General features: G+C 42.4%; 1 protein-coding gene across 1 annotated transcript; it reads left to right on the forward strand.

Moving 5' to 3' along the window:
* The first annotated feature begins 11,300 nt into the window (after positions 1 to 11,300).
* pcdh18b (protocadherin 18b) lies at positions 11,301 to 21,170 on the forward strand. The gene is made up of 5 exons (XM_036567745.1): positions 11,301 to 12,314; positions 12,919 to 14,382; positions 14,887 to 14,942; positions 15,727 to 15,887; positions 18,911 to 21,170. The coding sequence occupies exons 1-5, from the start codon at positions 11,301 to 11,303 to the stop codon at positions 19,663 to 19,665; spliced, it is 3,450 nt and encodes a 1,149-aa protein (XP_036423638.1). The 3' UTR covers positions 19,666 to 21,170.
* Positions 21,171 to 25,497: the final 4,327 nt, after the last annotated feature.

The raw sequence follows: 25,497 nt of genomic DNA on the forward strand, positions 1-25,497 counted from the left end.
GAAGATATCAGGGGACAGTTCTGAAGATGTTCTCTGAAGTTCTGAGGACACTATATGGAACAGTTCTGATAACGTTTCTGAAAACATTAGAAAACAGTTTTGAAGACGCTCTCTGAGGAAAGTTCTAAAGACATTAGGGGACAGTTCTGAAGATGTTCTCTGACATTCTGAAGACATCAGGGGACAGTTCCTAAGACATAACAAAATCATTCTGAAGCCATATCAAGACAGTCCTGACAACAGTTTTAAAAACATTAGATCATAATTCTGAAGATGTTATGGTACAGTTCTGAGGACATTATGGGACTGAAAACATTGGTAAACTGTTTTGAAGATGCTCTCTGAGGTTCTGAAGACATTAGGGGACAGTTCTGAAGATGTTCTCTGAGGTTTTGAAGACATTAGGGGACAGTTCTGATAATAGATCTGAAAACATTAGAAAACAGTTTTGAAGATGTTCTCTGAAGTTCTGAAGACATTAGGGAACAGTTTTGATGATATTCTCTGAAGTTCTGAAGACATTAGGGAACTGTTCTGAAAACAGAAAACAGTTTTGAAGATGATCTCTGAGGAAAGTTCTGAAAACATCAGGGGACAGTTCTGAAGATGTTCTCTGAGGTTTTGAAGACATTTGGGGACAGTTCTGATAACAGTTCTGAAAACATTAGAAAACAGTTCTGAAGATGTTCTATAAAGTTCTGAAGACATTAGGGGACAGTTCTGATAACTGTTCTGAAAACATTAGAAAACACCTCTGAAGATGTTCTCTGAGGACATTTCTGAAAACATAAGGTAATTCTGAGGACATTACTGGACAATTCTGAAGTCCTTAGAGGACAGCTGTGAAAACATGATGAAGATGTTCTCTGAAGATAGTTCTGAAGACAGTGGTTCTCAAGCCACGGTTCTCAGAAACCTACAGGCTGTCCACATTTTTGCTCCAAACCAGCTCAGAACAGATATGTATACAACAAAAATGAAGATCCCCAAGGACTTAATTGAAAACCTCTGCACTAGATTATTAACTCTTACCCTAACTCTGTTCTGAAGACATCCTCTGAGGACAGTTCTGAAGATGGTTTTTGAAGACATTTATAGAGCTCTTAGAGGACAGTACTGAAGACATTCTTTGAAGACATTTGTTAACATGTTCTCAGATGACAGTTCTGGAGATATTAGAGCAGCTCTGGAAACGTTCTATGGGCGTAAAAGTGTTTATGTTGGAAGGACCAGGCAGACATTTACTTCCTCCAGCCACAGGCCATAAACCCACTCCAGCAGACTCCTCTAGAACCTGAAAGATAAACAGACTCTCTGTTTTAAACTGTGTGTATGTGTGGAGGGGGGGGGTTCCTTTAATTGAAGCCATTACCAGGTCTCCACAGTAGGAGTCAGGTTACTCTGCTTAGCTCAAAGACAGTTTTGTCCTTCTACTGTGGAATCAGATTAAGCCAGAATAAGATCACATTAAATAAATATGCAGAATCTTGTCCTCCACTGAGGGGGAATTCCTACAGCCTCTGTTATGTGAAGAAGGGTTTGGCGACCCTTTCTCACTCTATTACTCTTATTGTTCCACATAGAAATATAAGGACGCGTCTCACCGAGCACTAACAATATGCTAGTTCCCTATTCAAAACACCTGGAATACATACAACGGTGTCTTTTAACTCACTTTAAAGGGGAAATAATGTTTTCTTTTCTATGTCAACCCTTCACTGATCTCTAAATCTCACCTATAACGTGAACAGACAAGAACCAGATGAACAGCATAATCAGAGACTCGGATCAGCCCTGGATCCATATCTGTAAATCATTACAAGTCAAGCTATTACTAAAGATCATGAAGACATGTTTAATTTTTAGACTAAGTATTTCTCACTCTGCAAAAGTTGTGTTTGTTTTTGTCACATCTTGAGATCAAAATTAATGACAAAGTCAAACACATCCAAAAAAATGTAATCAATAATGTAGCTAACTATTTGATTAATAGCATAACTTTATGATTACTTTTAAATACAGTACAGAAATGACATTAACAACTCTAGATAGCAACAGTTTAAATCAAAAGCTCCAAAAAAAACACACAAAGTGGTGAAACGAGAGAGAAAGCAAGAGAGAGAGTGAGGGAGAAGAGGGAGAGAGAGTTGCTGCTGCTTTGTGAAAGCTGATCTCTCACTCATAAGAGTTTCCAGTGCAGCAGGGCCGACTCTGGGTGAATGTGGAGCTCTGCCTGGATGGACTGCCCACCAAAAGAGCCCAAACATCTGCCAAACCAAGCAGACGGAGGGAGGGATGGAGGGAGGGAGGGAGACAGAGAAGAGGGGGGAGGCTAAATCTTCCGTATGCTGGGAGAAACCTTCCGATCCATTCTGAAATATGTCACCTTTGAGCCCCTCACACACGCCGCAGTCACCGCTCCCCCCAGACGTGTGTGTCTTTGTGTTGTTGAGAAAGGGAGTGTGTCGCACAGGAACAATAGATGGCTCCTCTGAGGGGCCTCCGCTAAAGATCTCTGCTGAAGTAATGAAAGGGTCTTGAAGGACAGGAGATCAAGAGCAAGTGAGCAACACAGAGAGATTACAGTGGAGAAGAGAAGAGAGCAGCCAAGAAGAGAATCAAAAAAGGAAGGCAGAAATTAACAGAGGAAATAAGAAGGGGAAAGAAGAGAGGAGGAATAGAAAATAGAATGAAAGAGAAGAGAAGAGAAGAGAAGAGAAGAGAAGAGAAGAGAAGAGAAGAGAAGAAAGCAGTTGAGAGGAGAAGGAAAGAAAGCAGACAAAGAGGAGGGGAAACAAATAGAGGGGGAAGAAGAAAACAGATCAAGCCAATAGAAAAGAGCAGAAGGCAGAAAAGGAAAAGAGGAGAAAAGAAAACAAGAGAACAGAAGAGAAAAGATGAAAAAAGATTAACATAGTAGAGAAGAAAATTGGATAGAGAAGACAGAAAGGGAGGAGAGAAGCAAAGAAAAAGTGAAGATAAGAGAAATAGCAAATATAGAAAAGAAGCGGAGAGAAGACAAGAACAGTGATGAAAAGAGCAGAACAAAAGAAAAGTAAAGAACAGAACAGAAGAAAAGTAAAGAAAAGAAGAAAAAGGGAGCAGTGTGTATGAAATATGATAACCAGCCTAGAGCGACAGATCAGAAACAGGAGTTGAAGCGGAGCAGAGTGAGGAGCAGAGTGAGCAGAGTGAGGAGTAGAATGAGCAGAGTGAGGGAGTGAGCGGAGTGAGGAGCAGAGTGAGGAGCAAGCAATGAGGGAGTGAGCAGAGTGAGGAGGCTGAGCGGAGCTACAGTGAAGGTGCTGTTCAGTTCAGGCTGATATCAGATCAGCCTCACAGAGTCCCGTATCACACGACTGCACAAACAAGAGATCAGGTGACGGAGCAACAGCTGCCAGACGGACGGGAATCACTCTCACACACACACATACACACACACACACACACACACACACACTGTAGTTTTATTCATAGAGACAAAACTCAGTAAAAAAGCTCCAGCGTTCTGGTCCTGCTGGGAGGTGGAAAAGGCCGAGTTTGTCAGCAGGCCTATCAGGCGCTGGTCACTGAGGACTCCAATTCTGGGATATCACGTCACTTTTCACTTTCACTCGTTATTTGATGTGATAGACACACAGATAAAAACTCACTGCCCTTCAGCATTAACAACACTCTGCAGCATGTCCAGCCTTTCTTTTTAATGTATTTGCTGATTGTTTAATAATTTTTAGTTTAGTTTACTTATTGTCTTATATAAAAAATAAAATGAATAACTTTGTAAGAAAGCTGACTTATTTTCAAACAAATGGAAATTAGTAGATTCGACTTTACTAAGTTTTCAAATTTTGCTTTACTCTGGAAAACTGAATTAAAATAACTGATTTTCCCACAGTTCTTTTTAAATAAAAAGTTTGATATGGCATAGTTTATATATAATTGTATTATATTGTATGTAAGCATTGTTAAAGTTTGTTAAACCATTCACTCTCCAACCTATATGTGGACACAAAGCTGCAAATCAGAGTGTTTTGAATTTTGTTTTTTGATATCACCTACACATTTACCTTCATATGCCTGTTCGGCAGTTTAGCCCCACCCCTTCATGATGAAGTTATACCAAAGGTTTTAACCTGTCCTGCTTTTTGAATGAGGTACAACACAGGACAACCAATCAGAACAGAGCTCATGTTGCGTTCTAAATAAAGACAGGTTGGAAAATGGTCATGTAAAAATTATGACTGCTGTTGGTTCCTAAACCCAGAAGAACTTTATATGTGAACTTCAGAGAAAAAAATAGGTAAAGACAACACAGTACAAATGCAGGATGTGGGGTCTCGAATTTAACTTGAATTAATTACAGTAGACAATAAACTGAAATAGGAGAGTTTTTTTTTTCTCTTTTGTCAGTGAAACCTTTTATTTTTCTGCCAGATACTGACACTGTTCCAACTCTGGAATGTTCAGTTGATCAGGAATGGTGTGCTTGTACACAGCTTTTTGATAGGATGCAGGAATGAATGATAATACATGATAATAATAAGTACACTAGCACCATTCTAGGATCCCATTGGAACACCATAACAACTGCCTAGCAAGCAGTAACCACCTAACAGCACCTTTGCATTTAACTTAGATTCCATAACAACCACCTAGCAACACCCTAGAGACCACCAGAGATAACACAGCAAACACAGAGGGACACTCTGAAAACCACCTTGGACACCATAGCAACCACATGGGATACCATTTCACCTAGTGACACCCTAGCATCTACTTGTTATACCTACCTACCACCTATTTACCCCCTAGCAACCACCTGGAACACCCTAGCAACACCCTAGAAAACACTTAAATTACCATAACAATCACCTTAAAAAACACCTGGGAATTGCTTGACCTGTGTAATTACTGCATTTTCTTCAGGATGCTATTAGCATCTAGCAAGAATTTTTAGTAAGAGAGTTTATAGCGGCTCATACGGATCTGAATCTTTCACTCTGTTGCAAATCGACACACACACTCTTACATTCTGACACTCTCACACACACACACACACACATGCACACCCATGAGCAGCAGTGTGATGATAAGTTTATCGGTGTTAAGGACTGATGTGTGTGTGCTGACAGTGGGCTGATGAGCTGATTCTCCTGCTGCTCTGCTGACTATGCGCTTCACACACACACACACACACACACACACACACACACACACACTCACACACATACACACACATACACACACACATATACACACACACACACACACACACATTTCTGCTGACTTTATATCACTCACAACACAGATCAGCTCACTGAAACACAGAAAGATGAAGAACTAAAGAAGAACCCTATGTGACTTTGCAAGTGAGCTTCAGCTCTCTCTACCTTTTCTTCTCCATCTCTTCTTCTTTCTCTCTCCTCTCTCTCTCTCTCTCTCCATCTTCCTCTTGCTTTCCTCCTTCTTTTCTCTTTCTCCATCTTCTTTTTCTCTCTCATCACTCTACCCCTCTCTCCTCCTTTCACTCTTTATCTTTCTTTCGTCACTGTTTCTCTTTTTCCTTGTCTACCTCTCTCTTTACCCACCACTTTTTCTCTTTCCTTCTCTCTTATCTTACTTCTTCACCTACTAATCTTCTCTGTCTTCTTCTTTCCAATTGTCTTCAATTTTTGTTTCTTTCCCTCTATTTTCTCACTTTTATTCCTCTTTTCTCTTTCTTCTATCTCTCTTTTCTCACTCTCTCTTTTCCTCTTCTCTTTCTCTATCTCTCTCTTTCTGTATTTTTTAACTTTCTTTATCTGCCCCCCCTTCCACGTCTGTGCGACTCATAAGGACAAACTAATCTACCAAACGTTCCACTATAATCTGCGTATTCTAAATATTGATGAGGAGCGTAAACAGTTTCTTAAACACACACACACCCACACACACACAGGTGCATAAGGCTTTTCTCCGAAGTGTGTCGACCCTCATCCATGTCCACTAAAGTCACAAAAATCCTAATAACAGGCACACACGTGCCATATGTATGCTATAAATCCTTTTCTGAAAGTCAGAAAAGAAAGTTGGGATGAATAACAATAAGGCATTGTATCCTGGGCCTCCTCAGCACACTGAGCGTCAGCGGCCCACAGAAGGAGTGACGGGGCTCATGCAGGAGGGGAGAAGGAAGGAGACGGGACCATGGGGGTGGGAAGTGTGTGTGTGGGGATTGGGGGGAGCGAGTGGCAGATGCTCGCGTGCCTTTACAAACACACCCCAACCCCCTCGTGATCTTTCGACCTGCAGAGCCGGAGCATTCTATTTATATTCACATTCACATTTACATTCACATTCGGCAGGCGCTCTTTTCCGTAGCGACGTACAGAAGTGCAAGCTTGGCTACTCAGAAAACTCATCCTTTTGCTGATGCAAACTAGCCTGAAGAGTCTGAACATGCAAACTAAAGCACTGCTAGCAACAGGAGTCACCTTATCCTAAATGTTGTTAATGAGCCAGGACCATTTAGGATAAGGTGGTGCCCAAAACTTGCTTCTTTAGATTTGCGCTATAGCTTTGATGCTAGTGCAGCTAACAACTTAGCAAACTATCTCAATTAGATGTGATTCTGATACTCTATGACTCTATGATGTGTTCTCAATGAAAGTAGACAAATGACAGACACAATCCAGGCTTTAATGGCTGCTGCTGCTCTTTTTAGCTGCTCTGTGTAGTTTTAATGGCCTTGTAGCTTGCAAAGAAGTAAACTTCAGACATCAAACCTGACTGATTCCTTTCTGATCTCTGGCATGAAGGAGAAAACCTTTTGTCATGATCAAAACACTTATCAGAAAGATGACATTGAGTTTGCGCTTGTAGACACCAAATAAGTCAATTTCACAGCCTGGACATCAGCAGAGATGAGTGTAGATGCCCGATATCTCCATAACGCCCCCCTTCCCCCCAGTCATCTGCCTGGATTTGAGTGGAACGGGTGTGCTCTGCCCCCAAACCCCCCCACCCCCTACAGTTTCCACGGCCCCTCTGAGCGCCCTGCGCCGTCCCACCTGCCAGGCTCTTTTGTGAGCATGATCCTTTTCATTTCAATGACAAAGTTAACTCTCCCAGCCCCAGGAGTGGGGGAGGTGTGTGGGATGACTTTACGACCGGAGTGAGGAAACATAGCTTTGACTATCCAAAGGAAGCCATCTGACAGAACATATGACACCGCCAGATTTCAGCTATACCACACATGTTCCAGCCTATAGAGCAGTTTAAGCGAGGCTGTAAAACTATTTGTTTGATTATGGCCTGATTCCAATCCAATACCGGGTAATTTCGGGCCCTAACGTGGTAAAAGATAGACGAGAATTGATTCTAAAAGCAAATTGGTGAAATTCGTCATGTGGCGTCAACAGCGGGCGTGTTTGAATGCGGTGATTTGTAGAGCTGTTTGTTTCTCCCGCTTGCCAAACTGTACAAACCACTGTGTCTTTGCACACTCCTACAACTCCACTTTAGCACCAATATCTGCACACAAGGTGCAAAGCATCTGCTCCGCTACCGAATGGCCTTGTGTGGCTTATGAACGAAACCACCCACTTGTTTAAAACGCTCAGATTCGAACTTCTTTGAGCATGAAATGCGATTAGCTTGTTGTAATGACATTAGATTTGAACGAATATTCGCACATTTCAATGAGTGTGTATGAGCGAAAGGGGGGTAGGCAGAGAGAGAGAGAGAGGGAACGAGAGGGGGAGAAATGGAAAGAATGGGCTTGCAAGCCCGTGGATAACTTGATTATGTTCGCAGAGGGCGTATTGTCGGTGCCAATTACAGTGGATGGAAGTTTTGTCGTGTGAACACCAGCCATCCGCTAGGAAGCCTGCATATCGTTGGTGCTTTATACATTGTGTACTATTCAAGCATGGAATCATTTCCCTTTTGATGGATTTTCACATTAGTGCTGAAACTCTACAAGGATGCTGTCTATACTGGTTAGTGCCAGTGGTGGAATGCCCAAGTGGTCAAGCGACTAAGAGTTTGTACAGTCTTTGCTTGTCAGTGTATCCACATTGCTAAAAATGAACAAAAAATCTAAAGATTCTTGGCATGGAGGCATCTTTTCCACAGCGATGTACAGAAGTGGGAGCTTAGCTCCTTGGAAAACTCATCCTTTTGCTGGTGCAAATAAGCCTGAGAGTCTGAAGGTACCAAGAAGCTAAAGCACTGCTAGAAACAGGAGTCATCTTGTCCTAAATGCAGTTAATGAGCCAAGGCCATTTAGGATGAGGTGGTTCTTTGAAGAATTATCCATTCGAGGGTTCTTTTGGGAGCAAACCTGGTTCTTCTATGGCAGTGGGTTGCAGTGGGTGTCATGAAGATACAGATTTTTATTTTTAAGAATGCAGTTTTATTATTCAGCCGTATCAGGTTCATCTCATATTGGCTCTAATCACAAGGTCCTCATGTGAAAATGCTGAGATGGGATGATTTGTTTTGCTCTGGATGTTTTTCACCAAAAGCATGAAGTTATTTTTAGGCTCCAGACATCCATAATTCCAATGGTGGTCTTACTGACATCTAAATTCTCCACATTTTGTTACTATTCTATAACTAATGTGGTGTTTCTAATGTTTTGTTATTTTGCATCCAGTTTCTGGTCTTGCATATCTGCCTTGTTTATCGTGTTTATTTTGGACAGATACATAGAGCTGTACTGAACTCAAATATCACCAATGGAAAGCCAGTCCTTCAGTGTATGTTCCTACAAGCATTTCGAGGAGAACCTTTTTAGCTGGACATTCATCATGTGGTTTAGAGGGGGTCAGTGTTCTCAGAGCCCAAATGAAATGATGTCCCAAAAACTGAATGCTCAAACAACCCTATTGTAGCCGCGTGCCTTCATAATGGGGGTGTGTGTGTGGAGGTCTGGAGAACGAGCTGCTGTAATTACTGGGTTGGATTGTCTGGACCCCTTTGCACCAGATGGCTTGCGATTTGCTTGCTTACAAAAACCTCCCAGTCGCACGTGTTTGCTTTGTGTGAGTGTGGGCGAGGATGCAAAGTTCCTAAGTCGTAGGAATGAAATTATGCAGCAAGCTGGGGTTCACCAGAATGACCCCTGGATGAAATGGCATTTGGTGAGGTGGGTATTGGGAGATTATTCGGGGGGTTGTGGTGGGATCCCCTTTGTCCAGCGATTCACCACGCGCACGTGCACATTCTCTCCAATATCTCTCCCCATTCAGCCCCAGTTCAGCCCTCGAGCATTTCAAACAAGCCATAAAAATGCACTGGGAGAGTGAACACAGCAATGATCTGGGCTTTACTCACAGTTACACTCATGTCACCCACCTCCTAAAGTGAATGGAGTTTAAATTGCAAGCAGGCCGCCGTGAGCAGCGCAGTAAAAGTAAAAGCATGTAGAGCATATCGTCGAAGTGTTGTTGTACTGTTTTTAGGTGCATTGTGCAAACAGACCAATGGAAATTGTCCGGAAAAAGTTGTCATTACGTTAAGGAATTACCTTAAGTTAGCATTTTGGGTTTTCTTATGATAGCGATGCAGAAAAAGCATGTGCTCTGAGCTTTGAATTTACTCTTCACACAATATACACTATCAATCAAAGGTTTGGCATCACTTTTTCAATAAATTAGTCAAAGACATGTTAAATGATTAAAATATGATGCTGCTAATCTAACAACATAATGAATGAGAAAGCTGTATAAGATTATAAATTAAGTTATAATAAACTTATAAGGTATACTAAAATAATGAAGTTGTCCAGAACTTCTTGGACTTGAAAAGTGGTGAAATCTCAAGGCAGATAAGAAATTAGGCAACGACTATAAACACACAGCTAGAGCGCATTGTTTATCATTCAATAACTTCCCAAAAGCTATTAAATAAAACATCTTGCAGTCTTTAGCTTATAGTCTTTCAATGCACATTCGATAAGTTACTATTAAATAAAATACAGCAGTTGTTATTAGTTGTGATTCTGAGTGATAGTGTGACTGTGTTGGATGCATGTTGGAGAGGAATGCCACATAATTCAGCACATTATTCTGTATGTAGAGTACAGAAACACAGGAAGCACATAAAGAATGATGTGAGGGCAGTCAGCACTGCAGAGCTCAATAATAAACAGTGTGGAGTCATTATTACATTATTATTACACTCAGAGATGCACTGAGCTGAACACAGGACAGAAAGACTCCTTTAAAGAGACACGAGTAGCATTGTTTATTGTTGTGGTTGAGTTTCAGCTCCACCCCAGTCACTGATCTCACTCTGCTTTTTTCTTCCCCTACTCTTTTTCTTCTCTTTGTATCTTTCTCTCTTTACAATTGTCTTCTATTTCTTTTTCTTTTCTGTTTTCTCATTCCCTCTTCCTTCCTTCTTTCTCTCCTATTTTATCTGTATTTTTTAACTTTCTTTTTGTTTCCACCTCTCTCTCTCTCTCTCTCTCTCTCTCTATCTCTCTGCTATCCTTTTTCTTTTCCCTCTCTATTCTCACTCTTTCCCTTTAATATCTTTCTTTCTCTCTCCTCTCTCTCTAAAATCCTCTTCGTCTGTCTTTCCCTTTCTCTTGTTCTGTATTTTTTAGCTTTCTTTGTGTGCTTTTCCCTCTTTCTCTCTTTTCTTTCTTTTTCCTCTTTTCTGACTCTCTTTCCCGTCCTTCTCTTTCTTTCTTCCGTATTTCCCTCTCTCATTCTCTCCTTCATTCTCTATCCTCACCTTTCTCTTGTTCTGTATCTTTTAACTTTCTTTTTGTGCCTTTCTTTTCTTTTCTGGCTGGACAGCCGTGTGCCGAGGCAGGGCGCGCGCGCGTGTGTGGTAGAAGGGGGGCAGTCCTGCTTTTTGGAGGAAGCAGGGGGTTTTGTGTGTGTGTGTGTGTGCGCGCGCGCGCGTGTGAGCTGCGGTCTCGGAGCTCAGGGGCCAGCCAGTCTGCTCAGAGTCACAAGGAGCGCGCACACACACTCCGCGCCGCTGCGCCTCCCACCCACACACACACACACACATTCGCTCACTCACTGGCTCTCGCCCGCTCGCGCGGCTGTGTGTGTGTGTCCGCAGCCCCTGCATGGAAGTCCCGACGCCTTCTCGAGGGATCTGAACGCCGACGCTTCGGGGCTTCGCTCTTCATCATCCTCATCTTCGTCTCCGGATACGCGCGGAGCGACTCCACAAGAGGATTTAATAACATGCGCGAGCTTTAACGAGACGCCGCAAAAAAGCAAACCAGCCGTAGCAGCGTTGGGATTACCCATTGCGAGTGCTTGTTGTTTACGAGCGCGTGCGTGTGCGCGAACATGAGCAGCGCGGCCCCGCTCCTACTCTGCGCCGCTCTGCTGCTTTTGCTGCGGCTGGCCGCGCCGTCGGCGCCCGGGAAGACCGTGCGGTACCGCGTGCTGGAGGAGCAGCGCGTGGGCACGGTGATCGGACGGCTGCTCGAGGACGCCGCGAGCGCGCTCTCCGGTCTGCCCAGCTCGGTCTCTCCGCGTTTCCGCGCGATGAACGGCGGGGCGACGCCGCTACTCTCCGTGCGCGAGGAGGACGGCGAGATCAGCGTGGCGTCGCGCATCGACCGCGAGGCGCTTTGCGCGCAGCAGCCCAACTGCACCATCGAGCTGGACGTGGCCACGCTGCCCACGGAGCACCTGCGGCTTTTCCGTGTGCGCGTGGACGTGCTGGACGTCAACGACCACGCGCCGCGGTTCGCCCGCGCCGTGGTGCCCGTGGAGATCTCCGAGAGCGCCGCGGTGGGTACGCGCGTACCGCTGGACGGCGCGTGGGACCCGGACGTCGGCGAGAACGCGCTGCGCTCCTACTCGCTGGCGCGCAGCGACCACTTTCGGCTGGAGGTGCGTGCGCGGGCCGACGGCTCGCGTCGAGCAGAGTTGGTGGTGGCGCGCGAGCTCGACCGGGAGGCGCGCGCCGCGCACGAGCTCCAGCTCACGGCCGCGGACGCGGGCGCGCCGCCGCGCACCGGCTCCACGCTGCTGCGCATACGCGTGCTTGACTCCAACGACAACAGCCCGGCCTTCGAGCAGCAGGCTTATGCCGTGAGCGTGCCCGAAAGCGCGCCCCCAGGCACGCTGCTCGTGGACCTGAACGCCACGGACCCAGATGAGGGCAGCAATGGCAAGGTTGTTTACTCTTTCGGCACTCACGTGGCACAGAAAATCCTAGACACCTTCCGAATTGACCCAGAGACTGGCCATCTGACGCTGGTCAAGAAGCTGGACTATGAGGCCTCTGCGTCCTATGAGATCGATGCCCAGGCACAGGACATGGGGCCCAACTCCGTGCCAGGCCACTGCAAGGTAAAGTCAGGTCGAGTTAATGTTTACAGTCTCCAATAGAAGTGAAATTCTGTTGGCACCCAATGTTGAAGCAGAGGGAGGAGGAGGTGGTGGTGCTTCAGAAAGCAAGCCCAGTTAGCCAGATAACCCTGCAGAAAAAGGACCGTGAGAAACTATTAGGGTTAAAACTTAATGGTTTTGCTTTCTAAAGGAGATTAGGTCAATAGTTTACAACAGAGACCACTAGTTTCCTGTAGAACACATTTAATGGATTTCCTAATAGGATCTAAATGTGTTCAGAATAAGCCATTGGTCACATGTTAAACCGTTAGAAACACTTGATGGTTTGTATGGGCTTTTAAAGCAGGGAACCTAACCACAATGAAGCCAGGCCAACAGGAGGAGACCTAACACATATTTGTATTGAATAATCCTCACTTTGGGCTTAAGCTATCCTGCTATCCAGCTAAACCTGTTTTGTGAAATTACCACCTAGGACAAAACCATACAATAACAAAAACTTAAATAACAAGATAATCCAAAAGAAAACATATAGAACATCTAGATGTTGAAAAGAAATGCAAAATTGCTTAACCTTAAAGTGTATTGTGAATCCTAATTGCAGGTTGTGGTCAAGGTGGTAGATGTAAATGACAACAAGCCAAGGATCAGTGTCAACCTGATGAGCCAGGGCAAGGAGGAGGTGGCCTATGTGTCTGAAGCAGCACCAGTGGACACCTTCGTGGCTTTGGTTCGCGTGGACGACAGTGACTCGGGCCCAAACGGAGAGGTTTCCTGTCGACTGCATGGGCACGGCCACTTCCGGCTACAGAAGACGTACGAGAACAACTATGTTATCCTGACCAACGTGTCACTGGACCGCGAGAAGCGCTCTGAGTACAGCCTGACGGTCATCGCTGAGGACCACGGCTCTCCAAGCCTGTCCGCGGTAAAGCACTTCACGGTGCAGGTGCAGGACGAGAACGACAACCCGCCGCGCTTCGAGAAGGGCCGCTATGAGATCTTCAAGTCAGAAAACAACTCGCCTGGTGCCTACCTCACCACTGTGGTGGCTGACGACCCGGATCTGGGCGCCAACGGCCAGGTGACCTATTCCATCGTGGAGAGCCTGGTCCAAGGCAGCTCCATCTCCACCTACGTGACCATAGACCCATCCAACGGTGCCATTTATGCTCTGAGAAGTTTCGACCGCGAGGAGGTAGGCCGGCTAACGTTCACTGTGCAAGCGCAAGATGGAGGGGGTGGAGCCTCTTTGAGCAGCAACACCACAGTGGTCATCACTGTGCTGGATGAGAATGATAACCCTCCAGTCATTGTTTCGCCACTGCTTAGCAACCGCACTGCAGAAGTGCCACTGTGGAGGCGGGCGGAACCAGGGCACCTAGTGACAGTCATCAAGGCCACTGACCGGGACTCTGGGGCCAATGCTGAACTTACCTGCTCCATCGTCGGTGGAAACGAAGAGGGGCTCTTTCTGATGGACCCTCGGAGGTGCGAACTGAGAACGAATGCCAGCTTGGAAGTTTCTCCACGGGATGCTTTCGACTTAGCCATCCTGGTGCAGGACCGCGGTGCAACCGCCCGGCTTTCGGCCCGTGCTATCCTCCATGTTATATTGTGTGACCACCCTGAGTCCTACCCTCTCGTGCCCCCCTCCGATGGCACAGGCCAGACCCCCTTGGACGTTTCCACCATTGTCATTATCTCCCTAGGAGCCATCTGCGGCGTGCTGCTGGTTGTCATGGTGGCATTCGCTACGCGCTGCTCTTCTCGTGACCAGAAGGACCCGCGCCACTCGTACAACTGCCGAGTGGCCGAGTCCACCTACCAGAACCACCCTAAGAAGCCGGCCCGGCAGATCCACAAAGGCGACATCACTCTGGTGCCCACGGTGAACGGGACACTGCCTGTAAGGGCGCATCCTCGCTCACCCTCCGCCTCGCCTGCACCAGAGAGCCGGCAAACCCACCACAGCCGGCAGTCGCTCAACAGCCTCGTCACCATCTCCTCAAATCACGTGCCAGAGAACTTCGCCCTGGAGCTCACTCACGCCACCCCACCAGTGGAGGTAAGAGAGGTCTAAATAATGTATATTACACTACATTGCATATATGCTGTACAGTGCTAAACTATATGTTATATCTGTATGCTATGCTTTACTATATACTATACTATATAATTTAACTACATTATACTGTAATAATATACAATGCTATTTTCTTGTACAGATACTAATGTACCTGCAACATAATACCAACTTGTTGATAATAATTCATGAAATATGATTTGATCTGTGTGATATGATTTCATTACTTTAATACTTTAAGTTATGATTGTTATACTTTTTATTTGTTTGTGCATAGTGTTTTTTTTCCATCCATTTACCCATCCATATTCAGCATGACCCCTCATTCATATCTCCCCCTGCCATGTGCTGCCTTGCTGTCTGGTCCACCATTATTCATTTTTTGTTTCCATTTTTTTTCTTTCCTTGTTTGCCCCCCTTCCCCCCTTTTTTTTCTTTCCTGTTCGGCTATAGCAAGTCTCACAGCTTCTGTCCATACTTCATCAGGGCCAGTACCAACCCAGACCCAGTTTCCGTGGCAACAAATACACTCGGAGCTACAGGTAACCAATCACATTTTAGCCTGCTGTGCTTAGAGAGCCTCCCGCAGGAGGTCCTGAGTTCTAGACCGAGGGTTAGGGCGCTCCTCTGAGAATCTGGGGGAAGTTAAGGTGCAGAAACTATATGACAGCCTCCTCCATCTTGTTAAGGGCCGGAGAGCCCATCTCCTTATGCAGTTGTCGGCTTCGTATGAATTGATTTATGGCCTCCTGCTAACTTACGGAGGTCCAATTGAGCTGAAAAATGATATGGAGGTGCATATTCCCACATTAGGCCCATCATAAACATATCGTCGCTGTCATATCAAAGCCTCGTAACATTTTTTTTTTTTTGGTTTATATTATTTTTATGCCATTTGAAAATGCCAGCTGGCCTTTTGTGAACATTTCATGATGAATGGACCATCAGAAATGGCCCAGAATTAACTGGACTAAAATATTGCTCCATTATAAGATGCATTAAAGTCAAGACTGTTTTTCCCTCTACTTACATTTAGCAGTTTGGAGAATGGTTTTGTTATGGCAGCAACAATAGAGTCATAGAAGTGAAGGCTCTTTGGAGCAGTTTTTGGTTATGGTTCAACCTTTCAATGGAAAAACTTTTCCAAAGAGCTCTTTATATGGCACCTTTATTTTAAGAATGTATGTGTGCATTATGTGGATTGCAGATAAATAAAAAAATTAAAAAATAAAATTGTTTTTACAAAAGAAGAACTGTGCACCAAACTGATTTTCTTCCTTCTCTCTCTCTCTCTCTCTCTCTCTCTCTCCCTCTTTCTCTGTGCAGGTATGCTCTAAATGAGATGGACAAGTTCAGTCTGAAGGACAGTGGCCGAGGGGACAGTGAGGCTGGAGACAGTGACTGTGAGATGGGCAGGGAGTCGCCTCTGCTGGGAGAAGGCTTCAGTGAGCTGTTTACACCTGATGGACAGCACAGACTACATCCAGGTATGCAGCAGAATATAGTTTTTAACTGTTAGCATATCTTAAGCTATAGTTTGTACATAACTACAAGTGGCTAAGTAGAAGTGCCAAAGTGATGGATTAAGTTTTTTAGGGAACACTTTATTGTAGGTCATGTTCATAGGGCTATATACCACCTACATAAGCGTTTCATGACAACTGATACAATCCTACATAAACATTTATAAACACCTATTCTAATAGGCATCATTTGTCATAAAGGTTGCATTATCTGATCCATATGAACATTTATAAACACCTATTCCAGTAGACATCAAGTGTCATTAAAGTTGCATTGTCTGGTCTATAACTTATAAGCTCACTTATAAGCACTTATTTAAATAGATTTCATGTGTCATAAAGGTTGCATTATCTGATCCATATGAACATTTATAAACACTTATTCTAATAGGTGTTATTTGTCATAAAGATTGCATTACCTGATCCATATGAACGTTTATAAACACTTATTCTAATAGGTGTTATTTGTTATAAAGATTGCGTTATCTGATCCATATGAACGTTTATAAACACTTATTCCAGCAGGCGTCATTTGTCATAAAGGTTGCATTTGCCAACTTTCATGTTAGATTGACACAACATCTGTGCCAGGTAACATTGAGTTAATCTGACATCAGGTTTGATTTTACACTTTTGCAGTCAGATTTAGGCAGTCTCATCATGAATGTTAGGTCACTGTGATATGCACTAAGCTACAGTTGTTATAATGTGCTAGAACATGTCATTTCACCCAGAAAACAGTCACAACACAAGCCACCGTGAGAAAAATCATTGTCCCGGATATACGTGTTAGTCAACTCAATATCAAAATTGACAAGAGCATCCTTTATAATAGGTAAGGCCTATTGGAATAAGCCTTTATAAATGTTTATGTAATTAATGCCAGTTGTCATGACTAGCTTGTGTAGCCTTACAAACACCCTACAGCAAAGTTTTACCGTATTTTCTCTCACACTTTAGCTAAGACCTAGGCCTTACATCTTGCTGCTATTGCTATTAGCCATTAGCCTCTCTAGCTACTGTCTATTTCGACTGCCATCCAACCTGCTTGGCATTTACCTCTCAGAGAATAAATCCAGCAATTAAAACAGTGCCGTTTTCACATTAAAGGCATCACTATGCACATATCTACCATCTTTTCCATTTCTGGAGCAAAAGCCTTCATGCCATACAGAGAGATGGTTTCTCTTTAAGATAAAGTCTGCAAACCAGGGCCAACGCTCTTATCTCATTATTGTGATTGTATGTGTGTGTGTATGTGTGTGTGAATGATCAGAGCATTTTTTGATGGAAAAATAGGAGCCTTGATCTGAAACACAATTATTGGTGCGTCTCGATTAGCGGAGTGCTTTTGGAGAGGGGGTTCGGGCCTTTGAAAAGCTGCTTTTTTCCCCCCCTTCCTTTTCTGTAAATCAGCTAGTTTAATCTTTCATTCTCTCCTTTCATCAGCGAGCGCACCAAATCAATGCCTTGCCGAGGCTCTGTTTTGCAAATGCTCCAGATTTAGTTTTTATTAGCTGTAAGATGTATTATAAATGGCCCTTTCAAAGCTAATGGGCCCATAATGAAGTCCCTGGGACATGAGTGAGCAATGGCGTACATGTTTAATGAAGGCTATAAGTTGGCATATTTGATTTGTATTATATATTCTTTAGAAGGGGCGGTGGGGAGAGAGAGAGAGAGAGAGAGAGGGGAGAGAGGGAGAGAGAGAGAGAAAGAGAGTGGGAGAGCTTTTATTCTGTTGTTCAGCTGTGAATAGACTTATTTGAATGGTTAAGAGGCTGAATTAATTTGGTGTTCCAGGTTTTATGCATTTTCTGCCAGTGAGTGCACTCACGGAATTAAATGGAGTTCAGAGGCGGTGGAAAAACATGTTGCATTAGCTATTATCTGAATCATTTTTTCCCCTCAAAAAGCCTTGAGAGGAAAATGGTGTTGAATGTTAGACTCGCACAGAAACAGCCATGCTTGCACGGGACTGTTTGTCCAAATTCTCATTGGAAAATGCACCATGGCCATGTTTTATTTTGGTCTCCCATCACTTATCTGTAAATGCTCATTTTGTTACTATATGGCGAAAGCTGGTTGATTATCAACAACATTGGGGTTAGGATTAGAACCAGGGTTAAAGTAAACTTTAGATTTGAGATCAGGGTTAGATTGAAATGTTCAGTTGAATTAAATAGACAAGAGTTTTTTTTTGTTTTTTTTTTTCAAATCTGGCCCCTTATTTTCGTTTCGTTTCGGTCTTTGGTTGGACTCTATGATAGGCACTAGAAGATCAATTAGTTACATCAGCAGGTCAATTAACTACCAGTAATTAGGAAAAGATTAATCACTTTTGTTTTGAAATTGCAATATGAAGGAGGAACCTGTCATAATGCAAGAACTGCAATTTTAATTACAACTGGCATTGACTTAAATTTTAAGTGAGGATATTTAACCTAATAACACAGAGCTTGCAACCCGCCTGTAGATGAGTTAGACCAATCAAAAAGAACCAAACCCCCATGTGCTGTGACATCACAACCACAACGAACTGATGGTCTGGCATATGTCCAGGGTTCAATCCCCAGCCAGAAAAAGGAGATATTCTAGTCTACTTGGACAAATTGACAGACTTGGTCATTCATTTAAAGAAGATAATTGCAATCACAATTAGTTCAGTTTCAAAATTGGTCAGAAAAATCACAATTAGACACCCAAATCGTTCAGCCCCACCAGTGTTTACTAAATCAAGGTCCAGGTTTGAAGACCTATGGATCGGTCAGTTAGTTAAATGTTAATTAAAGACTAAATGATTGTTCACAAATCACTTTATCGGCCATGCACACTTTTGTCTTGGTGAAATGGTGTCTACAAATATGGACACTACTGAAAAAAGTAGGCCCCCAAAATTTTGTTAACTAGCATCTTAAATTGAAGGAAGTATTGAATGTCAGTTAATAAAACAAGCTAATGATGTTTGTTTGTTTCCACACATTCAGCGATGAAGCTGTGTACGGACGAGTGCCGTGTCCTGGGTCACTCTGACCAGTGCTGGATGCCCCCTCTGCCCTCTCCAGCTTCTTCTGATTACCGTAGCAACCTATATATTCCCGGAGAGGACCCCCAGCAGAGCCCGGCGGCCCCGGAGGCCCCCCAGTCTGGGGAGTCCACCCTGAGGAAGAAGAGCTTCTCCACCTTCGGCAAGGAGAATGAGGAGGAGGGCCAAGAAGACGGCGAGGCAGGGAAAGGAGACGACCTGTGTGGGACCTCGTCGCTGCTGTCCGAAATGAACAGCGTCTTCCAGAGGCTCCTCCCATCCTCCTTGGACTCCTACATCGAGGTTGGCGAGACAGGAGCCGCTTCGACATGCCCAGCCGGATTTGGGTCGCTTGAAAGGAGGAAAGGTCACCTGCCCGGTAAACCTAGCCCCGCCACCTACCAGCAAGGTGTGGCTGCCTGGGCTGCCAACACACACTTCCAGAATCCTGGCCATGGCCATGCACCCGCCAGTCACATGACCGCTGTGGTGGCGCCTCTACCCGCGGCTCTACCAACACCTATCCAGGTGTCGACTTCCTGTTCAAAATGGTTGCCAGCCATGGAGGAGATTCCAGAGAACCATGAGGAAGATGAGCTGGAGTCCGTTCTGGGCCACCTACAGGGCAAACGCTGCGACAGCCGCAGCGAAATCATGGACGCCAGCGAACTCGTGGCAGAGATCAATAAACTCCTGCAAGATGTCCGGCAGAGCTAGAGATCAGGCCACTAGGGGTCGTATTTCATATTGAGATTTCTCAGTGAAGCTAGATAACTTACGATACCTTCATGTTGGTCCTGTTTCCTGCTTATGAAGTCATATGTACAAAGTATTTGCATTCAATTGCTTCGTAGTTGAAAGCATAGTTAGCTAGTTAGCTAGCTTGATTTACTTTGGGATCTTCCTAAAGTTTTCCCACCTTAAAATGTGCATAATGCAATGAAGATTTACGGTATGCAAACGTTTATAGCGTGATCATAACTGGTAAACATGGAAAAATAATTACTGACCACTGAGACCACCCTTTCCTCTGCGGTGCTGAAGGGGTCAGAAATGCTGGTTAGAAAATTGTTTTCTACTTGTAGTTATGGCTTTTAAGGGATGTTCTTGTGCAACTTTAAGGTGGGGAACTTGTATTTACGCTATGTTCCATAGCACATGAAGGCAGCATTAAGCCCAAAGTGAAGACTGCCAGATAAAAATGTCCTTTACCTCTTCTCAAAATGTTCAGGCTTGACTTATGGCTTAAGTTATCTGGGTAAACCAAGAAATTCTGATCTCCTGAGAGGAAAAAATATATAAATAAAGACATGCCATGTTTGTTTTTTTTTCTATGAATGGGAAAAGGGGTATTTAAAAAAAAATGATAAAGAAAAAAAATCAAAGACCTGCAATTGTCGTTAAAGTTGCGTTTCTGAACGTTACGTGTTTTGTGAATGCTAATTATCCAAATGATATATGGATTTCCTGCTTTTTTTTTTTGTTTTTTGTACACAGTGTACACGATGTGAGTGTATTTATCTTTGTATTTTAAAAATACAATTTGTAGTCTTTATATTTATAAAAAATGCCTGTGTACATACATTTAAGCAATCAGATTTCTATTTTTATATTTTGAACGCATGTTGGAAAAATAATCAAGGCCAACATGCCTTTGTAAATATTCCTATTTATGAAAAGCAACAAATTTGTTTTTTATGTTATTGTTACACATTATATATTATAAGTATATTGAGAATATTGTGTTATTGGGAGGGGAGCATGTTGGGGGTTTTGGTATTTATAATGGTGTATTCTTTATGTACTGTGTCAAACTTTGTTCATGTTAAATGAATGGGAAAATAAAAATGTTGGATCTGGTACAGAGGAGCTGTGTCTTGTTTTCTGACTCTATAATATGAGCACTGCACTAAAACGCCAGTGTTTATATGTTTTTGGTTGCATGTTTGTGGTATCATTTGTAATTCGGGGGCTTCCGACTGTGTGCTGGGGTGTTTGTTTGGTGTGCACTCTTTGTTGTGGAAAGTTCTCTTTTAAAACCAAGTGAGATATTTTTGGATCATCTGTATCTTCCAACTTCATTGTTTGAGCTCCCCCTGCTGGCCACACTGGAGAAGTTTATCCAATATGGTCACTATTCATCACCATTCATTCGATTAACAGAGGTTGAGTGTACGAGGTGGAAAAAAAAAGAAGAGAAATCAGGAAAGTTGAGAGTAACGAAGAGAAAAGGAGTCTTCAGTGCAGAATAAGAGATGAAACTGTATCTGTATTCGCACATATGGAAAGAAAATTAAAATGATTGCCTGTCAGTATGAGGCTGAGTCTGGCATGGCATGAAAAAATTCATTACGATCAGAGCCCCCTAGAGACAGCAAGGCAGAATAACACTCTAACTGCATCCTTCTGTGTGTATGTGAGTGTCTCTCTCTCAGAGAGAGAGAGAGTGTAGCATAAAATAGCAACCATCTCCATTACATTCTTACTACTTTAAAGGAGAATTCCACCACCTTTTACAAATTTCTGCATAATTCAATGATCGCGATGTAAACAAAGTCAGATTTAGTTATAGGTTTAGGTTCAATGTAGGGAAACATATTGACTTGTATTTCTCGTATTCTAATATTACAGTGGTGGTGATAGGAACCAGGGGTCGGCATGACTACAACACAAATATATCCACTTTATTTACTATCCAAATCTACCAGCGAACCTAAGTATGTTTAAAGCCAAACTCTTCTCAAAACTATCGTAAAACAGTCTCTCAGACATCAGGCAGTGTATTCATAACCATTTCATGTAATAACTTTGTGTGAGGGAGCTTTTAGAGGTGGACGTCTGGTTCCTATCACCACCACTGTGAACCATTCTGACTCTAGAACAGAATGTTTCACACTAAACCACTCTAAATGACTCTGTTTACATCTTAACCGTTTAAATATGTAGTAACTGCTTAAATGCTAACAGTGAATGGATGTGAACAGTTACCATCTAGCATTAGGCAAATAATAATGGTTGATAAGAATGAAGTTTCCATTCTTTGTTAGCCAAGTTAACATATTTGGTTGAGTGACGTCTTTCAACATGCATAGTGTGTTGATATTGTTTAAAATTGTATGTGTGAGAGTGGAAAGCTTTTTTCAAGTGGGTTAGTTTTAGTGAGCAGTGAATGTGGAGCTCAAATAAAGAGGAAATATGAAATTCTGCCTTGTGAGACTCTCAAGGAAGAAAATAATTTTTTGTACAAAAAAATGTTTTTAGTATGTAGTTGTCAGCCTTGACATCTATGAAAAGAAATAAAAAACTCTCTTTCTTTTTCTCCATCACACGCACACACACACACACACAAACACACACTAGTAAAATCTTTCAACATTGGCCTTAAAAGTTAAGAACATTTTTGCTTCTCCTGTAAACTTTTCATTTTGGAAGGGTTTTTCTTTTAATATTTATATATATATATATATATTTTTTTTTGCAAAAGCAATGATATGTAAGCACTTATATGTGACAATAGCATTTCACAATAATGTGTTCCATATGTGTTGTCTGCAGTGAGGAAGAACAAGATGATGCCATTATTTCTGCTCAAGGAGATGCTCTTATACTGAACAAAAACAGAAAAGGCCGCTAACTAACAGCAGGAAGGTCACTTCTAGCCACTTAACTTCTCTCTGTGGTAGATACACAAACCCACACTAACTACCCCCAACACTATAAAACAAACTTAACACATGCATACATCTTAAACCAGCAACGACGACAACATAAACAATAACAGCAACAACAAATGTCCTTTTAATGGATGGAAGGCGGCACAGAAACATGGGAGCAGGTGGCAGATTCCACAGTATTAAATGTTTATCATTGCTGTCATGACAAAACCTCGTAACTCCAAAAAGGTACATTTATAGGAGGAGAAAATCACTGGGACTTTCAAATAATGTCAAAAAATTGAAAACATACAAAAATAGAGATACAAGATTTTGTTCTCACAGCAATAATATAAGTATCTATGTATAATGATAATACATTCTATATTTTTATTTTGTGTATATAAGTACATATATATATAGATATAGTATGTTCTATATGTATTATGCATATGTGAGTACCTATATCTATTATGTGTTTGTAAGTGCCTAAATATTGTTTGTTCTATATGTATTATGTACATGTAAGTACTTATATATTAGTATGTTCTATGTACTATGTGTATGTAAGTACCTATATATAGTATGTTCTACATGTACTTTGTGTATGTAAGCACATATATGTAATAGTAATATGCTCCACATGCAGTGTATGTATATGTATGTATCTATGCACAATAAGAATGTTTAAATTCTAGGCCCAAATCTAACTCTAATCTTGCCTGGTAATATAAAAATGTACCGTGTCTTTTGTAAAAAAGCATTGTGTTGGTCCTGTAGGCTAGCCATGTTTTTTCTCTGTGGCAGATGTTTTGGAGTTGTCACTGATAAAGCATCGTAAAAGAAGACTTTTACATTACAGACATGTTACACCTGCACTGACAGAGGGAGAGGAAGGACTCTGATTTTTTAGAAGGTCAAGGTTATGGTTACATTTAGAAAATTCTTATTAGAAATTGACACAATATAAATTGGCTATAGTTATTAATTGGCTATAGTATTATAATTATAGCATATGAAACGTTAATAAAAAGAGAAAGCAGTGATTACTCAATCCCGTCATCTAGAAATGTGTAGTATCACTTTCAGAAAAAAAATCCCCAGAATGGTTCTTTAACTTTGTAAGTTTATTTTAAAAGATTTAGCATTTTTTGACTGCTTGGACTATGATATATTGTAGTGTTCACTGCTATCAAAGGAGACATGGCTTTTGCGTGAGTCTTTTTGCTATCATTAACTCTAAACTGTCAGCACTAGACTCGTTCTCAACTACACATGAACACAGCCCGTGGGTTAGCCCTGCCTTCAAAATAAGAGTCCTTATAGAATAACCAAGCGAATAAATAATGTAGAATAATTAAACTAAAATTACTGTGTTAACAACATTTCTTGAACAGTATCTTTCATCATTAATGGTGCCTTCACAGATGTATAAGCTATTCATACTAAACCCCACCCCCTGCATTTTGAACTTTATGCTGGTAACATTCCGGATCCTTTTCTTTTCTTATTTTCATAAACAATCTTAAAGCTTGGCTCATCAGACCACAGTACATGTCACCACTGTGTCCATTACAGATTAACTCAAGCCCAGATTACATTCTTGACCCCTTATTTTATATTAAGGCTTATTATTTAGTAACTACAGGGACTTGAATGCAAGCTGGCAGAGCTATTCTAAGATTATAGAAGTGGACCTGGCATGTAAGGGGTTAACTTGCATTTGTGGATGCAGTGACAAAGTGTGTTTATTGACAATGATTTGTGAAAGCATTCCCAAACATATGGACCAGCACACCCCTTTTCAATGCAGTAACATTTGAGGGATCCAAGATCAAAGACATTCAGTTGTGGTTTTCAGCCTTGCCCTTCACACACAGAGATCTCTCCAGATTCCCTGAAGATATTATACACTATAGAGGATCAAATACCTAAAATTTTGCTATCACTCATTCAGGAACAGTGTTCTCGAAATGTTGGATTATCCTCTGATACATTTTTGGACAAAATGGTGAGCCTCAGCCCTTCCTCGCTCATAAAGGACTAGGCTTTTCCTGGATGATCCTTTTATACCCAAGCATGACTGTGTCACCTGTTTCCTACTACAGTCTTGCTAGTTTTGTCGGTCCTAATATTTGAATGGAGGTTTGTACATATTGAGCATGTGTATGACCTGATATACTGTGTGTGTTCATGCAGGTCTATGTGTGTGTGTGTGTGTGGTGATTTCTCTATCACTGTTTTTCAATTACTTATTAATTCAGTTGTAAATAGCATATCATGCTTTAGGCCAAACAGTGTTTCTTAATCAGTTAAACTGAGCCAATTTAACATCGCAATAAAAAACTCCTGCGCTGTAGCCTGAGCTCCATGCACTGCTCGGCAATACGGGGAAAATATCAACTCAATAATTTTGTATAATTCATGAAAATAACTGCTGCCATCCTGCACAGTGTCAAATGAAGGCACTCTGATTCTGCATATTAATTTGCCTCATTAATTCTCCACTAACAAGCATGCATATTAATGATGGTCTCTCAAGGCATAGAGGTTGAGACAATTTCCAAACATTTTACTGTTTCTAGGGTCACCTGTGCCTTCTGCATGTAAAAGTGTTAGTAAAGTCAGAATCCTCCAGCAGAGGCATGAAACCAAGCTTAGCTGCCTCCAGAACGGAGAGAAACTGCAGCCTAGTGGCAATTACAACAGTCTTTATGATGGAGCTGGTGATTAATAACATCATTAGCCGTAATTGCAGCGGTGGGACCAGCTGGTCATCCTGATAGGCATAAATTTAAAGTGATATCAAGTGACGATTACAATGAGGGAAGATAAAGGTAGTAATGATACACTAATCATCATGATCATTAACATTATATGGGCTGGACGAGGAGTA

The sequence above is a fragment of the Colossoma macropomum genome, unplaced genomic scaffold (assembly GCF_904425465.1).
Source record: "Colossoma macropomum unplaced genomic scaffold, Colossoma_macropomum, whole genome shotgun sequence".
Lineage (NCBI taxonomy): Eukaryota > Metazoa > Chordata > Actinopteri > Characiformes > Serrasalmidae > Colossoma > Colossoma macropomum.

Bases quoted from the DNA above. Each gene is read 5' to 3' on its own strand.
- pcdh18b (XM_036567745.1), top strand. From the start codon at position 11,301: ATGAGCAGCGCGGCCCCGCTCCTACTCTGCGCCGCTCTGCTGCTTTTG. The intron at 14,383-14,886 runs GTAAGAGAGGTC...ATACTTCATCAG, and splicing joins ACGCCACCCCACCAGTGGAG to GGCCAGTACCAACCCAGACC. The intron at 15,888-18,910 runs GTATGCAGCAGA...CCACACATTCAG, and splicing joins ACAGCACAGACTACATCCAG to CGATGAAGCTGTGTACGGAC.